This window comes from Cryptomeria japonica, chromosome 6, assembly GCF_030272615.1.
Source record: "Cryptomeria japonica chromosome 6, Sugi_1.0, whole genome shotgun sequence".
Lineage (NCBI taxonomy): Eukaryota > Viridiplantae > Streptophyta > Pinopsida > Cupressales > Cupressaceae > Cryptomeria > Cryptomeria japonica.
The window spans coordinates 7,816,288-7,840,423 of record NC_081410.1 but is presented as its reverse complement, the minus strand read 5'-3'; the positions used below and the strand labels follow the sequence as shown (position 1 = coordinate 7,840,423).

The 24,136-nt window shown below is 32.0% G+C and overlaps 1 protein-coding gene across 1 annotated transcript; it reads right to left on the bottom strand.

Annotated features, from left to right (window-relative positions):
• Window positions 1-13,244: 13,244 nt before the first annotated feature.
• On the bottom strand, window positions 13,245-23,534 carry LOC131070007 (triacylglycerol lipase OBL1-like). Its single transcript, XM_058005562.2, has 6 exons — window positions 23,249-23,534; window positions 22,199-22,407; window positions 22,052-22,085; window positions 21,305-21,930; window positions 21,025-21,216; window positions 13,245-13,793 (listed from the first exon to the last, which is right to left on the bottom strand). Exons 1-6 carry the CDS (start codon window positions 23,532-23,534, stop codon window positions 13,245-13,247), a joined length of 1,896 nt encoding a protein of 631 aa, XP_057861545.2.
• Window positions 23,535-24,136: the final 602 nt, after the last annotated feature.

Genomic DNA, 24,136 nt, shown 5'->3' with positions numbered 1-24,136 from the left:
CTTTGAGATTCATTGAAGCTCCACTTTGGCTTAGTATGTGGTGCCATTGTTCATCCATTCCTACAGTTAGTAAATGTTTATGCATGATGTTATAATTTGGGTAGCAAAACTATCACTAGGAGGCACATTCAAGTTGTGATTGATTCTATAGTGGTAAGGGAGATGTTGAGGATCCCTTAAGACACTAATGCATATTTTTGTTCTTTTGTGAAATTATAGACAATTTGGCAAACAAGAAAAGATTAATGGAGGTTTCTAAATAAGGAATTCTAGCTTGACACAAGAAAATACTAAAATGCCTTCATTTCCTATTGTTCATTCTAGTTTTGCACAAGACATGAAAGATTATCCATGTTAGATTTTATCTTTGGGCTTGAACATGATTCAAGTGTATATGACTTCCAATTGGATGTGGTTTTTTGCCTAAAAATAGTTTCAAGAGAAAAGACACACAAAATGGATTTCATGGAAGTCATTGCAAAGATAATTAATTAGCAAGAACCATTAAATAATTTTAAGGAAGATCCATTCAAGACTCCATAGATGTTAATAGATAGATTCCTTACCGTCGAGATGGCCCAATAGCTTGATGTCATTGATTTAAAGTTTGGGGCTAGGATAAAGAAGAAGACCATTTATGACCATCCTTTTTTAAAAGAAGGAATTACAATGATAATGAAATCAACAATTTAATCACTTGCATTGAAACCAACAAACTTGAGCCTTGACATGATAAATGATTAGTGAAGCTATGATCCAAAGGATCACATGGCCAACTTAAAGCTAGTAACAATGTTCGTATATGAATCCTGACCATATTTTGAGCAATAGTGGTGACGAATGGAGGACTCCCCAATCGTTTATATTGGTTAAGCTCAAATTTCAATGGAACCTATCTATCTATGGGAGTCCTTTTATAAGCTGATGTGCCCATTAGAAATGGCAATGAGAGTGAATGAACATACAAATTTTAACTTATTAGAAAATCTATAGCATGGAACACAATATTTTACAAATTTGACAATCTCTCCAAATAATTTGAGCCACCAATAATCTCATCTCATAATTTTATTATCAAATATTTTTGTCATGAAATTCTCACAACACAATTATTGGTGGCCTTTTTGAACAACTTTTATTGACCACTCCTCATCGAAACATTTTAAAAGAACACCATCAACATTTCTCCACATTAACTAACCTGGGATAAGCTTCTAGCTTCAATGCTCTTTTCTTGTAATCTATTTTTTATGGACAACTTTGATTTTCTAAATAAAATATAATTTATGTATATCAAGGACAATCTTTCAATTGACATGGAGAAAAAGATGGGTCAAACTTTACATGATGTCTATATCCAAATTAGTATTAGCAATTAATTTGGGTAGACCTTGATCTCCAACCAACTTAATTTGTTGTTTTAGCCTCCATGTCATATTCATAGATCGTGTACACTTTTATTACATGAATATTTCTTAGTCAATCATATGTGACACAAAGGTTGTAATCTTGACTCATTTCCTAGAAAATTTAAGACCTTAACAAGAGTATAGACATAGGCATACTTTTCTATCATACAATAACATTTCTCAATGATTTGCTAAAGAATGTTATTGATCATTCACATCCTTCATTGTCCTTGTGTAAGAGAACAATATCAATCGTATAGAACAAGGAAAGTAAAAATAAAAATAATTGGAAACGTTGCGAGTATTACAAAGGAATCAATTGAATCCTTGTGCCAGCTTGATGACTGACCATCCTTTAAAATTTGGAAGTAGCCTTCGTCATATAATAGAATACCTTGGGGTTTATTTGTCCTATCGTATAACGTGAAGTCTTGACAGCTGGTGGTCAATAAAAATTAAAAAATAAATGTTTTTAAATAATAATAAACTAGAAAACTATGCAAGCCATGTGTAGGGTGATGTGAAGATGAAAACTAAACATTCTGACATGTTCAAAGATATTATTGTTATTGGAGGTCAACATGGGCAACCCTAATTTCTTTTCATGTTGTCAGAAGCTACAATAAATGTAAGACGACGAATGATTCGACAACAGATAAAATAAAAACATTTGCATCATAGGTTGCCTGATTCTTCGGTTTTGTACATAGGTATCACTAAACATTCTGACAAATTCAGCATACAAGAAGCTGCAACGAATCTTCTTTTTCACATGCCAATACATATGTTTTATGAATTTTATTGGATATAGATGCTCGAAAATGTAAAAATTGGCAGTGCATTTTTTTTTGGCTGACCACTGAAAGAAAATTTGTGAAGATGGAGGCAGATTATTTGATAGCTTGCCCTGAGACATGCTATTTGTTGAAGTTGTTTCTGACTGTAATCTTCCCTGGTGTATTCAAATCTTGCGTCATTGAATGTCCAGATTCAACTGGATTACACCTGGAAGAGAACTGGAAAATGAAGCTCTCCCTTATGTTTATAAAAACTGTCAAGTATGTTGCAGGACCCTTGAGAGCAATGGGGAACCTCATAGAATTTCTTCTCAATCTGTTTTACTATATTGGAGGATTGCTAAGAACAGCGTTCAAGCTATTAAATGGTAAATATGTTGAATTATACCTTTTCTTGTGTTTCTACTAGTAAGGTTTAGACATTTTTGCCAATGTTGTTTGTAGGTCAGATTGTATAACAGTTCATCAAAGTTTCAAATCATACTGTGTAGATTCTTTGGGATGAAAATAGAAAATTAAGTAATGATATTTAGATTTCTATAAATCGTATTGTTGACTGTAATTGTTTCTGAATTCAATTCTGTAATAGTTTTTGCATCAACATTTCAAATCAGACTCCGTGATCCATCATCAAAATGAAAGAACACATAAAGAAAAGAAAAAAATCCATTGACACACTCTTCCATGAAAAAATAAGATAAATTTTTTCTTTTGAATTGAATAAATCCCTTTCTTTGTTGTGGCAGATTCAATTCCTTGAATGTTTAACAGAGTTGTACTCTTTAATAAAAAATATTTAGGCATGATCTCCAATTTTATATTCGTCTATTTTTCTTATATAGCTTATTATCGAGGCCTTGAATAATCCTCTTGTTTGTCTATTACAAGGGTTCTGCATGGTGCAAACTGAATTATATTATTTGTTGCTCCTGCAATTTTTTAATATAGGATTAAACAATTGTTTAGTTTGAATTTTTTTTTTTTTTTTTTTTAAATTTAAGATTTTTTTTCATTGATGTTTGAAATTTTATTTTTGATCTATCATCAAGATAAACAAGAGAAGAGAGCAATATTTTTATATAGCTTAAATATTTTTGGATTCAATTATGTAAATTTTTCCCTTCATAAACAATTTAGATCATAGACATATATATACCAGAAAAAGTTCATATATGTTTTTAACTTTTTGTTTAGCCTGAATATTTTTGAATTAGATCATATAAACCTTTTTTTGGACTATTCATATTTTGAATCATATTCTATGATCCATCATCAAGATGAATAAACTGTTTAGATTGAATACTTTTAAATTAAATTATATAAACATTTTTCTTTATAAACGTTTTAGATCATACTCTATGATCTATGACCAACAAAACTAATGAAATGTAATATACCCAGAAGAAAATCAGAGGCATTTTTAAGTTTTATTGGTCATGTGGTGGGGCGCTCAGACCTGTATAGCATGAAGGGATAAAAAATCATGAACCCTGGTGACAGATTCTTTGCAGATATTTCAGTTCTGGCTTCAACAATAGTCTATGAAAATTCGTTGGTTATAAGGGAGAGAGTCAACCAGCACTGGAAGGTAGGGCACCGATTTATTTCTTTTAAAATCTCTGTTTTACAATCACGACACTGTAAGGAATTTATTCAAATTTATCTGTCTATTGGGTAATAAAGTTTCTATCTAGTTGCATTTTTCTGAATGCTGATCCGTTGATATGAATATCTTACAAGACTACTTGAAGAAGAAATCTACAGGGGCATTTATATTGTGTGATAAGGAAAAAGATGCCAAATTAATAGTGATAGCTTTCAGAGGAACACAGCCATATGAGAGTGATGATTACATAACAGATGTAGATTTTTCATGGTATGAGTCCACTTTGGATTTCTAGAGGCTTTGGGCCTGGCAAATCGTTCAAATGATAAAAAATTCTCATGCCATTTGGACCCTGACAAACAAGGTTACAGTCTAGGAGGAGCTTACCATGTGCTAGGTAAAAAGGTGAAAGAGCTTTTAGAAGCCCACAAAAATGCAAAATTCATTGTGTCAGGTCACAGTCTAGGAGGAGCCTTGGCTGTATTGTTTACATCAATGTTGTTTGTGAATGAGGAAAAGTTGGAAAATCTGCTGGCTATTTACACATTTGGACAGCCGAGAGTTGGTAATAAAACATTTGCAGATTTCATGAACAGAAAATTGAATCAGAATCAGGATGTACCCAGATACTTCAGAATCATCTATTCCAATGACCTTATTCCCAGAATACCTTTTGAGGATGATATATTCATGTACAAAGACTTTGAAGCATGCCTGTTCCTACAACAGTTTTTACTCTCTGAAGGTATTAATCACTGAATTTGGATTAGTGATTTTCTTTTGACAGCAACTTGTTTCCATGGATTTGATATATTGTTTTTATTGTGACAGAAACTTGCGGAGATCCCCAACAGACATTTCTCACTTGTGTTCTTCATACACATAAATTTAAACCCTAATTTGGGCGTACAATTCAGATGGGTAAACTAGTAATGGTAGGACTTCAACAATTTTTTTTATGACAGATTTTGAATATTGTTCGGAACTGTAATTATATAAAATACAATGTTTATACTAAAATTATTGTTTTAAAATAGCTATTTTTGGTAGATTGTGAGGGATTTGGTTTCAGTGATATTTTATTACATGTTTTTTATTTGGAAGAGTAGATTATCTTTAATCTTTATTTTATTGATTTCACTAAATTTATTTGATTTCATTGTAGACATGATGTGATTGTGCTCCACAATGTCATTGCAAGATGGCTTTTAGTTTTCACGTTCACTATGTCATAAATTTCATGTCTTGAGTAAGGACCTTAAATATTTTTCACATCTAATTTAGTGAAACTCATATCTTACATAACAATTAGTAGCCATATTATAAGTAACCATATTATAAGTTGTGAAAGATAGAACACTACCAAATTCATAAATTGTGTAAATTTGTGAATTATTTTGTATTAAATTTGTTAGTGATCTGAATTTTAGGTCCTAAATATTAGATTGGATAATTTCCAAAGTGTCAAGGATGTCAAACTTAGGAAGAAAATCAAAATATCTATGTTCGAGTTAGGCAATTAAGAACCAATTATTGAGGTGTGCAAGACCTCCGCTTTTTGTTCAACAAGACCCAATGGGATTTCTCTAAGGTGTTAAGGTAGATGATAAAAAAGGGTTTCTCTAAGGTGCTAAGTTAGATTATAGATCTAAAAATTATACTCAATGCATATTGCACCCCTATTTTGGGTTGTCACAACATATCTATGTGCTAGTTTTAAAAATTGAGATCATGCACCTTATAGTAGAAAAATGCCTATTAGAAAAGTCTTTAAAATATGGATAAACATCCCCTACTTTTATTATGCACTTATACATAAAAGTTGGGAAGAACAACACAACTAAAAATGATCATATAATATTTAGTTTATTTTAACTTGTTGATTTGATGGAGTGGCACCTATATCCAATAGGCACAAAGTATTGAATTTATACAAAACATATAAAATATAAACCAAATGGGACACCTTAATGAAGATATAAACAAAGACTATATTTTCTCATATGCATAAATAAACTAGGCTCTACACATGTAAATGAATAAATAATTCTAGTTGCATAAATTTATATTAGTCTACTTAATAATGCAACAATAAATTGAAATATTTATTTACTAGTCTTGAGAAGATAAATTACAAAAGCTTTAAATTAATTTAATGCCCTTTTGGTTGGCTACCTAATCAAAGCTCAGAAAGACAATACATAGAAGACTCTTAGAGACACTTAAACAATGTCAAATATAATAATTAAACTTGTTATTCAAAATTATAGGGATTCTATTACATATTTCACACAAACCCAAATCGATATAGCCTGAAAATTATTTTACCTAGAATTGAAAAATAAAACCCTAGGGCTCCTTAGAATATGTTTGTTCTTCTTGGCTTTGTAATTATTCACTTCTGTATTTTTTCATCCTCTCAAATGGTACCCTCTTGATTCTTTTATTTCATATAAAAAAATATGTGATGATCTATAAAAAATACATAAAGCCACAAAATGATACATTACAGATGGTGCCTATACTTATTGGGAACCATTTTTCTTAACTTGCGTCACAAATCATCTTACAAATCTACTTGGATGTACTAGAAAAATATGGGGAGAATATCTTAGGCCGAAAGTCGAAGGAGTTAGGCAATTTTTGACTTGGTGGGGATTGAGCTTTCACCTTACCTTTTACCTTTTGGTGAGGATTAAAGTAAAAGGCCAATCATCAAAGGTCCAAAAGGATTGGACAAGATATAAAGTGATAGAATGGGTTTACCAATCGAAACATGCAAACTAGGATTCAAACCCATTTACATTAATTCACATTGGGAAAACAACCAATAGGACCAACTACAAACCCTTTAAAAAGTTGGGCATGTGAATTGGTTGCTTTCTTTGTTCTGTGTAGATGCAATTGGATAAGATAGAATGATGAAATGTTAGAACTAGGGCTAATGATGCAAAATTGAGATTAATCTTAAAATAAATAGTAAGCTACAAATCAAATATGTGTATATGCTAAGTGAAATTAGAATTAGAGAGGAACCTATGCCTATAATTTGAGCTCAAAAGTGCTAGACACTATACCTAGGTGTCACTATCCTTAAGGTGTCTAATGTAGATATCCTAAATAGATTCACCACTAGGATTTCACTCTAAGTATTTCCTTCGAATTTCATTGAAAAAGTGTTGGACACTATAGCTAAGGTACAGTGTCTAGGGTTTTTTGTTTTTTCAAAATCTAGTTCTCTCTATCTCATTCTACACTTTTTGAAGTTGTATTTCTTCTCTTCTATATCTGAGACCTACACACAAAAGAGACAAAAAAAAGTGTTGGGTTGACAGGGGTTTGGCTAGGTCAAACCTTGAGTTTGGAATTAACCCTGCAATGATAAAAATATGGAAAATATAGCTTACCCTTGCATGACAAAGGATATATTTGAAAGAAAATATTGAATTGAAATGCTATACCTTCATCCATGAATCTCCCTTGTCTTAAAGTCTTCATGAAAAATTGATGTTTCTTTTTGAAAACTCATGCATTGCTTCACATAAATTTCATCATGAATGCCATCTTGAATGCTTGAAAATATAAATGTTTGACCTCTCCTTCATTGCCTTGATGATTTTTGATTTCATTCTCAATTAAAATGCTTGATGTGGAGTGAATATATTGATGAGAGATGTTTCAAATGAGGGGATAAGACTTTCTTTTATACCTTATCTAGCAAAATGTGTTAAAAGTACAAGGAAGGCCAACTTCGGTTATCTTTATGTGCTTACATTTTTTTGACCATCATATTGTTTAAATTTAGGCTCTTTTTGCCCATACTATCGAAAATGGTGCCCTAGTATAGTACTTTTGGATTAGACAAAGGTTAGAAAGAAAGGCGAGAAAGAAGAGACCACAAATTTGGCACTAGTTTGAGAAGAATCAGGCATAATCAGGACAAAAAAGGAAAAACACTAAGGTGAGACCCAAATGAGTATGAAATTTGATAAGGATACAATTTATGACTATACATTTAGCCCTCACTTTAGTGCGATTATTACCTCACACTCATACTCATGGTAAAGTAGAGGATAGCATCGAACGAATTTCACCAAGACATTAAAGAAGCAATAAACATCAAGCCTCCAAGGACTTGAGATCTTATAGGTCTAAAAGTAAACATAAAAAGAGAAATAATGATCAACATATGGAGAATGCAAGAAAGAAGAAGAGAATATTATTTTTAGGCCTAGTAAGGAGTTACTTACTATGATTCATTTTGAAAGGAAATAAAAGAGCAAGGAAAGGAAAATTAATCCAAGAAAGTTTATGATGAAGTAATTGTTACCAAGAGAAAAGCAAAAAACTTTGGAGCATCACCCAAATGTGAAGAAGGAGGCACAAGAACTTTTGAAAGGGGAAAAGCAAAGAAAAACCCCTTGTGATATTATGAATGAGGCAATGCCTAAAAATGAGAGAGAGAGAGAGAGAGCAAGAAGCTCTTTACAATATTGTCATTAAGAAGAAATGAGAGAGGAGGCATCTCTTAAATAGAGATGAGGAGAGGAGTTACAAAGTAACTCCCAAATCTATGAATGCCACCATTCATAAAATGTGTGTGCCATGTGTCCACATCCTCTTATGGAGGAAATCTAATATTCCTTAATAAAGGAAAATAAAAGAAATGACTTGTGCTCACACATGTACTAGAGGATAAATTACATATAGGAATTCCAAAGGAATATCCTAAACTAAATAAAAATAAACCTAAGCTAAGTAAAGATTAAATATTCTAACACCCCCCCTTAAGCTTTACTTGGGGAGCTTACATCAAACCCTTCAATGGGTTGCAATCCAAGATTTTTACAATGAAATTGGAATTTTTCTTTACAAAGTGGCTTGGTCAAAATATCTGCAACTTGGTCTTCCCCCTTGCAATAGAGGAGTGAAACTTGCTTGTCTTCAATTTGTTCTCTAATAAAGTGGTGTTGGAGAGCAATGTGTTTTGCCCTTGCATGGAAAGCTGGATTTTTAGCCAAGGCAATGGCACTTTGGTTGTCACAATACAATGGAGTTGGTTCGTGTTGAGGTAGACCCAAATCTTCAAGTAGTCTTCTAAGCCACAAGACTTCTTTGGAAGCATTAGTGCATCCTTTGTACTCAGCTTCAATGGATCCAAGAGAGGTAGATTGTTGCTTTTTACTATTCCAAGAAATTGCTCCTGAACCAACAAAAAAACAATAACCACAAGTAGATTTCCCATCATTGGGATCTCCACCTAGATCAGAATTAGTAAAACCTTTTAAAGTAAAATCAGAATTTGCATCATAAAACAAACCTACATTAATTGTTCCTTTAATATATCTTAAAATTCTTTTAGCAACTTTAAAGTGTGTTTGTTGAGGTTTAGACATGAATCTAGAAACCAAACCAACACTATAAGCAATATCTGGCCTAGTAAGAGTTAAATAATTTAAACTTCCAACTAATTGTCTATACAAAGTAGGATCAACAAGAGGAGTTTGCATATCAAGCATTAACTTAGTGCCTAATTCAATAGGAATTGAAACATGATGAGCATCATTCATTTTAAACTTATCTATGAGATCTTGAGCATATTTACTTTGAGATAAGAAAATTCCTTTAGAGGTTTGCCAAATTTGCATTCCTAAGAAATAATGTAAAAGACCTAAATCAGTCATTTGAAATTTTTGATTAAGTTGAAACTTAATATCAGAAATCAAAGTATTGGAACTTGAAGTAAGAATCAAATCATCCACATACAAGATAATAATTATAATATCATCTTCACTATGTTTAATATACAAGTTAGGATCATTTTTACTTCTAATAAAGCCTTGAGAAAGAAAGAATTCATTAATCTTTGAATACCACTCCCTAGGAGATTGCTTTAATCCATAAATTGATTTCTTTAATTTACAAACTAAGTGTGCATTACCTTCTTTAATAAAACCAGGAGGTTGAGACATAAAAATTTCCTCATGTAAATCACCATTAAGAAAAGCACTTTTAACATCCATTTGGTGAATAGGCCAATTCATTCTAGAAGCTAAAGCAAGCACAAGTTTAATTGTAGGCATTTTAGCAACAGGAGCAAAAGTTTCTGTATAATCTAAGCCTTCAATTTGAGAAAAACCTCTAGCAACTAATCTAGCTTTAAATTTACTAACTTGATTATTAGCATTCAATTTAGTTTTATAAAGCCACTTGCAAGAAACAAGATTTTTACCATGAGGCAAGGGAACTAAATCCCAAGTTTGGTTAGAAGTTAAAGTATCATATTCTTCCTTCATTGCTTTTTGCCAATGTGGTTGATTTTTAGCTTGATCAAATGTTTTAGGATCATTAGAATTCATAATAGTAGTCATTAAAACATAATTACAATAATTAACTCTTCTAGCTTGAAGTTTATCCATTCTAGCTAAGTATTCATCACTATCTTGAATTAAAGAGTTAAACCATTTAGGTCTTCTTTTAGAAGTAATGGATTCATCACTAGAAGAAGAGTCATGAGGAGTAGAGTTATTATTATCATCATCACTATCACTAGAAGGAATAGAAAGAGATGCATTAGGAGTAGGGTTAAGAGAAGGAGGTTGGTCCTCCACAAGCACAACTTTGGTTTAACCAAGTTCATCATCCTCCACTTTAGAACAATCATGAATGCCTTTTTCTGCAATACAAACATCTCTTGCAACTTTTACCTTGTTAGTAATAGGATTGTAAACTCTATAACCTTTAGTATTTTCATCATAACCAACAAAAATAAAAGGAGAAGATTTAGCATCTAATTTTTTCCTTTTCTCCTTAGGTTTGTAAACATAAGCTATGGAACCAAAAATTCTTAAATTCTGCAAATTAGGCTTTCTACCAGACCAACCTTCTTCAGGAGTTTTATCCTTTAAGGCTTTGGTAGGTGTTCTATTAATTAAATATGTTGCACAAGCCATAGCTTCAGCCCAAAACTTGTAATCCATATTTTTAGCATGCAATAAACATCTAGCCATTTCAACAATTGTCCTATGCTTCCGTTCTGCCACACCATTTTGTTGTGGTGTATAAGGAATGGTAAGCTCATGTTTAATTCCAAAAGATTTCAAATAAGCATTAAATGCATTATTGACATATTCTCTTCCATTGTCAGTACAAAGAATCTTAATTTTAGAACCAGATTGCCTTTCTACAAACATATGAAATTCAGTAAAAACATCAAGCACTTGATCCTTACTATGAAGGAAATATATCCATGTTCTCCTGGAAAAATCATCAACAAAGGTAAGTGCATACCTTGAACCTTGGATGGAGGGATTCTCCATGGGACCCAAGAGATCACTATGAACTAGATGCAATTTAGTATATGCCCTCCAAGATTGACCATGAGGAAAGGGTTCCCTATGCATCTTACCAGTCAATGAAATATAATCAGAATTGAGATGGCCAAGTCTTTCATGCCATATAGTAAAATCAATAGTAGTAAGCAAAGAATACTTTGGAGGAGCAAATTCATAGAACTTGAATAAGTTATCACTATCCATTTTAGCAGTAGCAATAACATGATTAGTGTTTGGATCAATGATATAACATATGCCCCTATAAAAGTTAATCTTATAATCTTGACAAAGTTTAGGAACTGAAATCAAATTTGATTTTAATTCAAGAACATAAAGAACATCATGTAATTTCCCATTAGGAACATTCACATCACCAATAGCTTCAACTTTACAACTATGATTATTAGCTAATTGAACAGGAATATTAGAAGTATCGGGATGCAAAGATTCAAAACATTCTTTATGAGAAGTAACATGTTGAGATGCACCAGAATCAATAATCCACTCAAGTGGTTGAGAAACATTATAAGTAAATGTAAATGCATGACGAGATGAATTACCATTATTATTACCCTTCTTATAATGAGGTTTATGTTGATTATTTTGATTATTTTGATTCATGGGCTTTTTACCATGTTGTTTCTTAAAACAATTATTAGTAATATGTCCATCTTTCCCACAATATGTGCAATGGGGTCTTGTTTGAGAATTATTCCTTTGATTATTGTGATTATTATTATGATTATTATTATGAGAATTATTATGATAGGATTTAGAATGAGATTGATAATTAGGAGATTTGTGATTATTATTATGATTATTATTATGATTATGATTATGTTTATTATTATTGGATCTAAAATTATTATTATGATTTTGATTTTTAGACATAAAAGCATGTTCACTACTTTTAAGAGTACCAAATTGAATTAATTTAGCTTCCTCTTGACCTAATAAATTACGAAAAATATCATATGTTAATTGAGTAGCTAAGCTAGGAATAGCAAGTTGAGCATGAATATTCGTAATAAATTGTTGAAATTGACGAGGAAGACATTTTTTAAGAATAAGATGAATTAAACGTAAATCAGCAAGAGTAACTCCTAAACCAGTTAATTGACTATTAACAAAATCAAACTTTAATAAGAATTCATCCATAGTTTTAAAATCCGTATACCTTAGATCTTCAAGTTGATCTCGAAGTTGAATTTTTCGGGATTCATTTGAGCTATCATAAGTTGTTTTTAAAATTTCCCAAGCTTCATGCGCTTTTGTACAATTTCCAATTAAAACATACAAATCAAGAACCATTGAAATACCAATTAAACCAAGTGCTTCCTCATTTTGAGCCTTCCATCTATCTAGGTCAGCTTGAGGAGTAGATGTAGCGGGTTCAAAGGTTTTATCAGTCGCAACATCCAAAAGGTGTTTGAAACGAAAAATAAACGAGATATGTGTTTTCCAAGAATGATAATTGGAACTATTTAATTTAATTTCTGGAATTAATGTAGACATGATAGTAAAATAATGATTCGAAATAAAAAAATGCCCCTTTTATTAAAAAAATAACCACTTGAATAAAAAAATTAACCTCCTTAATTAAAATAACCAATTTTGATTTAAAAATATTATAGATCGAAAAGTATGTTTTTTGTTTAAAATAACAATTTAAAAAAAAAAAAACTATTTAACAAAAAAATATTATTTTCAAATCCTAAAAAAACTTTATATTAAAAAACTTTAAATATTAATAATAAAACAATTTTATATTAAAAACTTTTTATAAAAGATATATATATTAACACTTAAAACAAAATATAAACTTATATAGAGCAGGAAACGTATAAGTTATCAGAAAATTACAATAAAGAATATGAATATGAATATTAAATTACAATAAGTTACACAATAGTGCAGAAATTACAATAAAGAATATGAATATTAAAAAAAAAAACGTTATAAACTTAGACTGCAAATAAGATAAAGGAACCTGCAGAAATGTTATTTAATGATGGAGAACCGTTTTACAAAGAATGATTGGGACACAGACTGAGAACAGACTGCAAACAGAAGCGACGATACACAGACTGCAAAGAATCTACAGTACAGAGACGTTATTTTGCAGAGAAGTTGAATGACAAGAATGAATACAAAACGCAAGTTTGAGAGTTAATACAAAACGCAGGGAAAAGCAGATAAAAACTGCACGAAAGAGTATTTGTTTAGCCTGCAGAGCAAAATAGGAAGTTGAGGGAAGACGAATGCTGCGAACTTTGGATGATTGGTTATTGAAGCAAGCTAACATCACCCAACACTGGAATTTGAGGCAGCCGTAGAGGGAATTGAAACTGATGGCAAAAGCCAGTGAGAGAAGGAAAAAAGAGATTGCACCAGGCAGCGTGATGAAAGCTGTAATTAGACCCGGCGGTGGTTCAGCACAATCAGTGAACTTTCCTACTTGAAGGTTTTCTGATACTACGAAACCAGGATATATATTTTGACACAACAGCAATGTCTCGTGTATATGTTGGCAAATTGGATCCTTGGGCCACCAAGCAAGAGCTGGAAGATGAATTTCGGGTGTTTGGGGTTCTCCGCAGTATCTGGGTTGCACAAAGGCTTCTTGACAGTGTTTTTTTTTATCGCTCTGTAAATTTTACACTGAGCATTTCAATAACTCTTACATACCAAGTATTGAATACCAAGTATAAGGTTGGAGCTCTAGCATGTTAAGCCAGGGATCAAACTATTTATGTTTGATTTTGATCTGAGAATGATGTATGGGTAGTGATTGGAAAAGAAATCTTTTCTTCTCTTCAGACAAATTATGATGTATTGTTCTACTTTTATCAGATGTCTCCGAAGTAAGACAATTTCTAGCTATCAAGTGTGCTATGTTGTGTACTTTCTGTATTCAGATGCATTAGTTTGAGAACAATTACAAAGAATTAAATTGCCAGATCTTTATCGGCACTGGTAAAAGCAATAATAAACTTATTTTATTTAACAATAAATGATAAAATATTTAAAACAACTCAAAATGATAACCACGGTATGGTTGAAAGGGACAATAGAGTCACAGTCCAATGACTGAAAATCAAAACAGATACAATCATACAAGAAGAACAAATTTAAGTTTGAGTTTAATCCTCAACAAATTTAAGTTTAAATAAAGATTATCCTTTTTATTTATCAATAACACCTGCAAATAAAGATGTTAGGACTGAATGGCAGATTCAAACATATTGAATCAGAATAGTTGTAAGCAAGAAAAAGGTTAAAATCTGCAAGTGAATCAGAAATGAAGTTTAATGATAAATTAGTTTTGGTGGCAAGCCGACCAAATAAATTAAGGAGACTAAGTTTGGCGGTAAACCTTCCAAACTATGCACACTAAAAAAAATAGAAACTTTGGTGGCAAGCCTTCCAAAGATACAAATTTAAACTAAAAAAGGAGGAACTTTGGCGGCAAGCCTTCCAAAGCCCTTTTTTTTAATAAAAAACTAACTAGAATAGGAGATTAAACCTGCAGGCAAACTTGTTAACAAGTTTGAAAAAAAATTAAAAATCTGAAACCAAAACCTGCACAATAGAAAATATTAGAAAAGAACTTCTTCTCCTCTCAAGAATGCCTCCAACAAGGTGAACTCCACAGAATGGTAACCTTCGTCAATGTCAACTTAAAACAAGGATTAGAAACCTGCTCTGATACCATGAAAGGAAATAAAAGAGCAAGGAAAGGAAAATTAATCCAAGAAAGTTTATGATGAAGTAATTGTTACCAAGAGAAAAGCAAAAAACTTTGGAGCATCACCCAAATGTGAAGAAGGAGGCACAAGAACTTTTGAAAGGGGAAAAGCAAAGAAAAACCCCTTGTGATATTATGAATGAGGCAATGCCTAAAAATGAGAGAGAGAGAGAGAGAGCAAGAAGCTCTTTACAATATTGTCATTAAGAAGAAATGAGAGAGGAGGCATCTCTTAAATAGAGATGAGGAGAGGAGTTACAAAGTAACTCCCAAATCTATGAATGCCACCATTCATAAAATGTGTGTGCCATGTGTCCACATCCTCTTATGGAGGAAATCTAATATTCCTTAATAAAGGAAAATAAAAGAAATGACTTGTCCTCACACATGTACTAGAGGACAAATTACATATAGGAATTCCAAAGGAATATCCTAAACTAAATAAAAATAAACCTAAGCTAAGTAAAGATTAAATATTCTAACACATTTTAGCATAAAGAGATATTACAGATAAAAAACCCGGTTCGCTAAATAATCCAATAAAAAAATGATTGCAAAATGAGTGTTACAACATGCACCAAGAATTAAGATTACAAAACATATCCTTGGATTGCAATGTAATCTAAACAAAAATCGATTACAAAATGGGTGCTAGAGCATGCATCAAGCATATCATGGTGTGTGATCAAAGTGTAGAATCCAAACCTCGTGGTGTGTGTACAAAGTGTAACATAGAGATGAGTGTCTTCCCTCACATTGAAGTAGTTGTGTATATCTTACTAGGCGTAATTTATTTAGGTAGCATACATGCATCCAAAAGACAAGATTTCACAATAGTGAGATGCCCCCAAGCATAGGCAAATCAAATGCAATTCTTCACAAAACACAAAAGATACCACATAAGGTATTTATTAGCTGGGGTTAGTATGTGCATTAGATAAATCATGCATATCAAGTATGATTGTAATGAATTGACTTCATCCCCCAAAGGTAGTGGAAATACAAACACAATTGAAGAAGAGCGCATAAGATGAACAACACAAGTATTTATGGGTCAACATGGAAGAGACCTAAAAGAGAGGTGTCAATGCTTTTCATTATCCCTAAGTAGACAACTTAAAAGCACATTTATGACAAGATGATATTTACAACATAATATATATACAACATATCAAAGAATTGAGATAGAAATAGAGGAATTTCACAACAAGGTCGGTCCTTTCATTTCCTTGCACCAATAGAGCAACAAGGGTCATCCAAAGAGAGATTAAAAAACCACAAATACATGCCAAGCATCACATCATGGGGAACATATTACATGCAAGCAAACACATAAAAGAATCCACTGCACGAGTGAAGCTAGTATAAAAAATCCTCCATCTCCTATTATTTCTTAAACTTTATTTAGAGATGTTGGACAAGATGCTAAATGAGCTGCAACAAGTACGATAGATGGAGATATTGCTAGTGCCAAATAAGGACCATTCTCTAATGATGAATCACTATGTATGTCACTAGGAGCTACAATAAAATATTTTGAAATTCTTGAAGATAACTCATTATTAATCCCAAAAATTTCATACATATCATAATAATTATTAGTATGCACATTATTATCAACATCGTCATCCAAATTAATCAGAAGAAAAGAACTCATTCATGGAGGAGACAAAGAAGATGAAGAATTTTGCATTGTTAATTTTAATCTTTAGCAAGGATGATCAAGATAAAGCTCCTCCGTAATATTAGGCAGAAATTGGGAAAATGGGACCATGTCAATATTTGAGGCTGCTTAGGGGAGGAAACTCTTTGGAAAGCAAGCTCATGAGCCTTGGCATGATGTCTTTGTCAATATTATCTCACACTTAAATTTGTCTTCTTACAACTCAAATCTTGTATGGATGAAGGTTGGGGATCACTCAACATAGGTTTCTTTTCTTCCTTTGTAGAAGTAAAATAGAATAAACCTCACTAGGATGAGAGATATAAGATGTTGGGCACTTATCTCTTTGACATTTATAAGATTCTGGAGGTGGAAAAAAAACATATATATGTGAGGAATAGGAGGAGTGGGAAGAAGTCTACGTTTGAGATGTGGGGGCAGGATATCCATATCCATAGGTGAAGAATCATTAGGTTTACTTAAGGTTGATATCCTTTGAGATATTTAATTTTGACAAGATAGGAAAATCACATCTTAACAAAATTGCAAATTTTGAGGTTTTGTAGGCCAAAATAAATTAAGGGTGAAGTTTCCATATTTTGCTAAGGGTTGATAAAGGCTATGATTGATTATTATAACACACCCATTGCTAGGGAACATCAAACACTTACGAATGGTAGAAGGGATAACTTTCATGGAATCAAGTCAAGGGTGTCCCAAATTATAATAGAATTGGTCAGAGGTAGTGATAAATAAAAAGGTAACATGTAAGCACTTAGTATCAGTTCCTATTGGAAGGGTAATGGAACCTATAGTGGGACAAGTAAATCCATTTGTGCACCTTAATCACAACAACATATGTATCTTGATGAAATTTTTGTGTACAAAAATGATCTTTCATAATCAAATTCCCATACATATTGAATCAATTAGCACTCCACATGATCTAGCTTTCCTTTAATCTTTTCAGTAATGTATAATGGTCTATTGAGTGCTCTAATGATATATCTTGAGTCAAAGTTGATGAAAAGGTCACACTTAGGCTTAGGTTGCTTAATCAAGTTCACAACATTTTTGTTGTCTTCACTATTCATATCATCAACAGATATAGAGATTCAATCATTATGATCAACAACATTGGTAGAGAGAGAAGACAAAGGATTGGTAAATATTTGAAGTTTTTGATTAGGAGTTGCAACAAATTTATTTTCCTTATCATTCACACCATCCACTACTATATTATTAGAATCAATAAGATCTTGAATTTCATGCTTTAATCTAAATCACTTCTAAGTATGATGACCAACTTGATGATGAAATTGGTAATAGGCTTTGTTATCAAAAGAAGGTGACAAAGGCTTGGAAGTATCTATAGGATGAACAAGAGAAATGTTCATCACATTAGCATTGATCAATTTGAAAATGATGCTATGCAATGATTCAGAAGGAGTGAAGTTGTGGTGTCTAAATTATGATGAAAAGAGAGCAGCAATATGGGTTGTGGTTACCACTTGACAATCAATGTCATTAGAATAATTGTTTGGTATCGTTCTTGATGAAGTTATTGTTTTATTTTCTTAAGTTTTGAATGTTTTGACGAGAATCTTCATTTTTATGAACCAAAGTCAATGATGAAGAAGGTTCACAATGACTCATTTGAAGTTGATAACTATGAAGTGCACAATTGTGTGAAAGATGTATAATCAGAAAATAAAAGCTTACCTCTAATGTTTTTTTGAAAATTATTTGAACATCACCATTGGGCACTAGATAAGCAATTTGTGAATGCAAATGTTTATATCTACCTTGATGAAACCAATCACTTTTTCTTTAACATCTTGTTTGCAATCCACCAAATAAGTCAAAGTAATTTGTGGACCAATATTATTTTAAAATGTTGAACAAATGCATCAGTCAATTTTTGAAAAGAATTAGTTGAATAAGGAGGCAAGGATCAAAACCATTGCAAAGCTTATTCACTTAAGTTACTGGTTCATATTTTAACAATTCATACCAATATGTCATCTAATCCATCACCATATTTCCTTTTCTTGTTATCAAGTTATCATACTTCATTCTCCCAACAACCCTTTCCACCCAATCCTAAAATCCCAATTGATGTAGGGGCTTCGCAGGGTCATAACTTTTGACTCGGTTGTCTGTTTGGGATTAAATTTAACATGGAGGTGTATCGTGAGTTGTTTGGATTCCTGACTTAATCTTGTTCAGTTGGACCTCATATCGATCAAATTTTCCGGGCTGGATTCTTTTGTTTCAGGCTTCAAAAAGAGCTTCTTCTTTCTTTTTTTTCTTTTTTTCTTTTTTTCATTTTTAGAAAGTTGGATTTTTAGTTATTTTTGAGCTTGTAATCTTTATGGGTTTAGAAAGTTGGCAATTTGTGCCGAAATAATTTTTTTTTTATTTCTAGAAGATTTCATGATTTTTGGGATAGATTTGAAAGTTTCAATAAATGCCAAATTTCAGATTTTGTAAAAATCTGCCCAAAAAGGAAAATTTGAGTTTGTTGTTAAAATAGGCCCCTTTTTTCATTGTAATGGTAGAATGGTTGTAGTTTGTAGAAGAATAATATTGAAGAAAATTGATCCAAACTTGTGTCATTTTATATGCTTTATTTAATGATATTGTTTGTGTTTTTATTGGCTACATCACCAATCCTTTTCCTTGTAAAATAGTTCTAAGTAACATGTTTGGACCATCATAATCTTCCATATTGGCATACCATCCATTTGAACCTTGAAACCCCGAATCAATTCCTTAAAAAATTTATGCACTAGAGTTTCAAATGTATGCTTTCCTTTATACCATTTCCATAGTATTCACAAAGCTTTACAATGGGCTCTTTAATTCTCACTCCTTGAAAGATTAATAAGAGTCCTCTATCCCCATGTCATCCTCAACTCTTGTCTTATGATTAAGTATTTTAAATTTAAGTATCCTATTAGAATCGAAGTTGTGGCCATCTTTCTATCTAGATACGTGTTCCCTATTATGCTCAATTCTCAAACCCAATCAATTCATTTATATATTTTCTGAATTTAAACTTTCGACCATCCCCATTGCCTTGGTACTCTTCCTTGTCAACCTTTGAACTTTACTTCCCAATAAATGAACCCTTATACTTCTTGTCAAAGTTAAAGGTCATCCTATATGACATTTGTTATGTGTCACTTCAAAACTCTCATCCATGATAAATGAAAGTTAAAAGAGATTGAAGGTTCACATATTTAATGATAATTCTTTTTTTTTAACTAAATTTGTGAACTTGGGAAAAAATAGTTGTGCTATGGTTTTCAAAATCCAAGGGAAAGTAAAGTATATCAACATTATGAATGTCTCAATGCTTACAAGTTTGCAAAAGTGCGACGTGGTTCACATAACTTTGAGAAAAAAAGAGAATGGGCAAGTGTATGTGAGCTTCTAAATATAGGAAAGGGCACACAAGAATGTTTTGCATGTCATGACTACATCTATACTCTACCATCTACTTCCCTAGATACCTTAATACGCCATTAATAATCTTATATGATGCAGCAAACTTCCAAATCAAGTTTTTTCTGCTTGGAAATAAATATTCATCAAAATATATATATATATATACACACATTTTTTTCAACAGAAAATGAGGATGATGCCGGCCATGTGTTTAATGTCACTAATAAAATTTTGTAGGCTCCTTCGAAGAGTCAGGAATCTCTATGTTGAGCACGATGTAGCTATTGTTTTTCTTTAATGATCACGTGGTTTAATGTTAAAATTAATTTCTTCTACCTTAAAATATTAATTAATTATTATTTTATTTTCTGAATGATAATTTATTTAGTTGAAAATAGCAAGCTGCAGGTTTGCTTAATTGATAACTAAATGATTGATATATTGTCCTTTGTAAGTTGTATTTCTATTGGAAGTGATATGTTATAGTTTTGAATGGTGATTTTTTTTCTTATGTTTGACAGTCTTAAAGATTATCTAATCTTAGAGATTTAAGACCTATAATTCAGATCACTAGCAATTTTAATACAAAATATTTCACAAATTTATATCTAATTTACAATGAAATAGCTAAATTTTATGCAAAGTTACATTATGTTTAAAAATAAAGTCATCTTGTAATGACATTGTTGAACACAATCACGTCACCTTTATAACAAAGAAAAATTTATTGAAACCCAAAAGTAAAGATTATATTATTCTTCCAAATAAAAGACATAATGAAACCAAATCCCTCACAATATATTAAGCATAATATTTTCCATAATTGCCCATCAACTCCTATAACTAGTTACAAACAATATTCAAAATTCGTAACACACATTTGTACAATTTTACTAGATAGTGATGCATTTTTGCTGAATAGTACTTTGCCCTTCGAGTGAATTAATCTTCTAGCATGCCCGAATTAGGGTTGAGTAATGCAGGACCCAGCCTTAGTGCATTTATATAATTTACTGGGCTGTGAGCTGAAAGCCCCGGAACCAAAATTCCAAGTATTCTGCAAACAATAGAAAGTTTAGTTTCTTTGAAGTCCTTTCCCTCTCTGTAATGTAGAACTAAACACTGCAACAATTCCCAAAGGGCTGTTATTCTCAGGGGTACGAAGAACACAAGTGAGAAATTTCTGTTGGGGATCTCTGCAAGATTCTGTCACAACATAAAACGATATATCAAATCCATGGAAATGGTTTAGAGAAAATTGAAGAACATCACTAGTGTAAATAGTAAATAATACCTTGAGAGAGTAGAAACAGTTGAAGTAAAGACATGATCCAAAGTGCTTGTACATGAATAGATTATCCTCAAAAGGTACTCTGGGAATAAGGTCATTGGAATACACGATTCTGAAATACCTAGTTACATCCTGATTCTGATTCAGTTTCCTGTTCATGAAATCTGCAAATGTTTTATCACCAACTCTGGGCTGTCCAAATGTGTAAATAGCCAGCAGTTTTTCCAACAACTTTTCCTCATTGACAAACAACATTGCTGTAAACAATACAGACAAGGCTCCTCCTAGACTGTGACCTGTCACAATGAATTTTGCATTTTTGTGGGCTTCTAGAAGCTCTTTAAGCTTTTTAAGTAGCACATGGTAGGCCATATGTTTTTCAGGATCTTGTTTTCTCAAATGGTATGAGAATTTTTTATCATTTGAACGGTTTGCCAGACCCAAAGCCTCTAGAAATCCAAAATGAACTTTTCCCATTTGAGAGGATTCATACCATGAAAAATCTAAATCTGTTACGTAATCATCACTCTCAAATGGCTGTGTTCCTCTGAAGGCTATCACTATTAATTCGGCATCTTTCTCCTTATCACACAATATAAATGCCTGTGTAGAATTCTTCTGCATGTGATCTGGTTAATTATTCATATCAACATCAGTATTAAGGAAAAATGCAACTAGATAGAAAACCATTACCCACTTAAAATATACAGTTTCTTTTTATTGGACTACATATACTCTTAGTTTCCATACCGTTCCAACAGTCGAAGAACTCCACAAAATGCATCTGCAAAATTTCTCATAAAATTTTTTAAGTCGAAGATTAATTTGAACATGAATAAATTCCTCACTGTTGTGATTGTAAAATAAGATTTAAAAATAAATAACTCAGTGCCATACCTTCCAGTTTTGGTCGACCCTCTTCCTTATAAGCAACTCATTTTCATAGGCTATGGTTGAAGCCATAACTGAAATATCTGCAAAATATCTGTCTCCAGGATTCATGGCTCTTATATCGTCTGGAGGGCCACCTTTATATAGATCTGAACGCCCAACTACATGGCCAATAAAACTTAAAAATGTCTCTGATCTTGTTTCGAATATGCTTCCTGCATTGAAAAAAAATGGCATTTCATAAGTCATTTCCCTTTCCTTGTCTGATCATCTTATCTAGTGGATTATAAAATGTGATCTACAATGTCCAAGAAGGAAAAATCTTATATTTAATCTATTTTATAAATGAAGTCAAGAAAAATTATTCTCTTCCCTTATTTCTTCATCTTGAAGATAGATCGCAAATGTTATCTAAAACATCAATAAAAAGGTAAAACCAAACCAAACAAGATATTGCTTAGTGTGAGAAAAATAACAAGTGCAGAAAATTTTCAAAGAAGAACAATAGCACATAACACAGATTTACGTGGAAAAACCTGGTAAAAATATACCAGTAAAAAACCACGGGCAAATTTTGTCTTTCATATTGATTCTAGGAATTACAGAATTACTAAATATAGACTGCACATAAAACGCATGTTGAAATTACTATTTATAGAAAGTTTATTAACAAAACTTTCTATTTATAGTAAGTCTAAAAAATTTTTGCAATCCATGATGACGCAACCACTGCAGTTGTGTGAGTCATATTTACCATAGCCATGATGACTCAACCACTGCTAGCTAAGAATCCAATTTAGACTTCACATTCCAATATTTAGAAAAACATTAAAGAAAATAATTCAGTGTGAACCGTAAATACAACTTATAATAGATAATCAAGGCCTATTCAAGGCCGCGACAATGAGCAAGGAAAGTAAAGTAGATAGATATAAAATTAGAGGTTGTGGCTAAACATTTTTGGTTAAAGTGTACAACTATGTTGATCATCCAAGGTGTTGAATCTGCCTCAACAAGTAAAAGGGATTCAGGCAACTGAAAGAAAAAAGGATTTACCATTTAATATCTTGAATGGAAGTTTAAAGAGCCCTCCATTATTCGAAAACAGGTTCAGAAGAAATTCTATAAAGGCCCCCAATGCTCTCAAGGGTCCTGCAACATACCCAACAATCTTTATCATAATAAGGGAGACCTTCATTTTCCAGTTCTCTTTCAGCTCTAATCTAGTTGCCTCTGGACATTGAGTGAAGTAAGATTTCAATCCACGAGGCAAGATTACACTCAGAATCAACTTCCTCAAACAGCATCTCTCAGGGTAAGCTATCAAATAATCTGCTTCCATCTTCACAAAGTTTCCTTTAGTTCTCAGAAGCTCAGAAGAAGAAGAAACTTGCACTGGCAATACTTAGATGTTCATGCATTTATAATCAATAAAATTCGTGAAACATGTGTATTGGCATGTGAAAGAGAAGAATCGTTGCAGCTTCTTCTATGGTGAATTAGTCAGAAAATTAATAATTTATCTGTAGAAAAGGGCAAAACTGTAATGTCAGTGTTTTTATTTTATCTGTTGGCGAATCGTTCATAGGTGGTATCTTCATCGTGGCTTCTCGTAACATGAAATGAAATTAGGGCTGGCTATGTTGACCTCAATAACAATGATCTCTAACAGCAGAACATGATTAAAAACGTGGGCCAGAAGTTACTTAGGTTGTCTTTAAATTATTCTTCTCTGCATTTTTAAAAAGATTTTCTTCCTTTTCCATCTGTACTATATGAATCTTCACATTTATCAAGCAAACTACTTGCAATATTTTTTAATTTGTTATTATCATTTAAAAACAGTTAATTATTAATTATACAATTGAAAGATGTATATCAATGTGTCTCCACCAATTCGGTGCAAATAAGTTAAAAATCCTCGACGTCATCGATGTACTATTT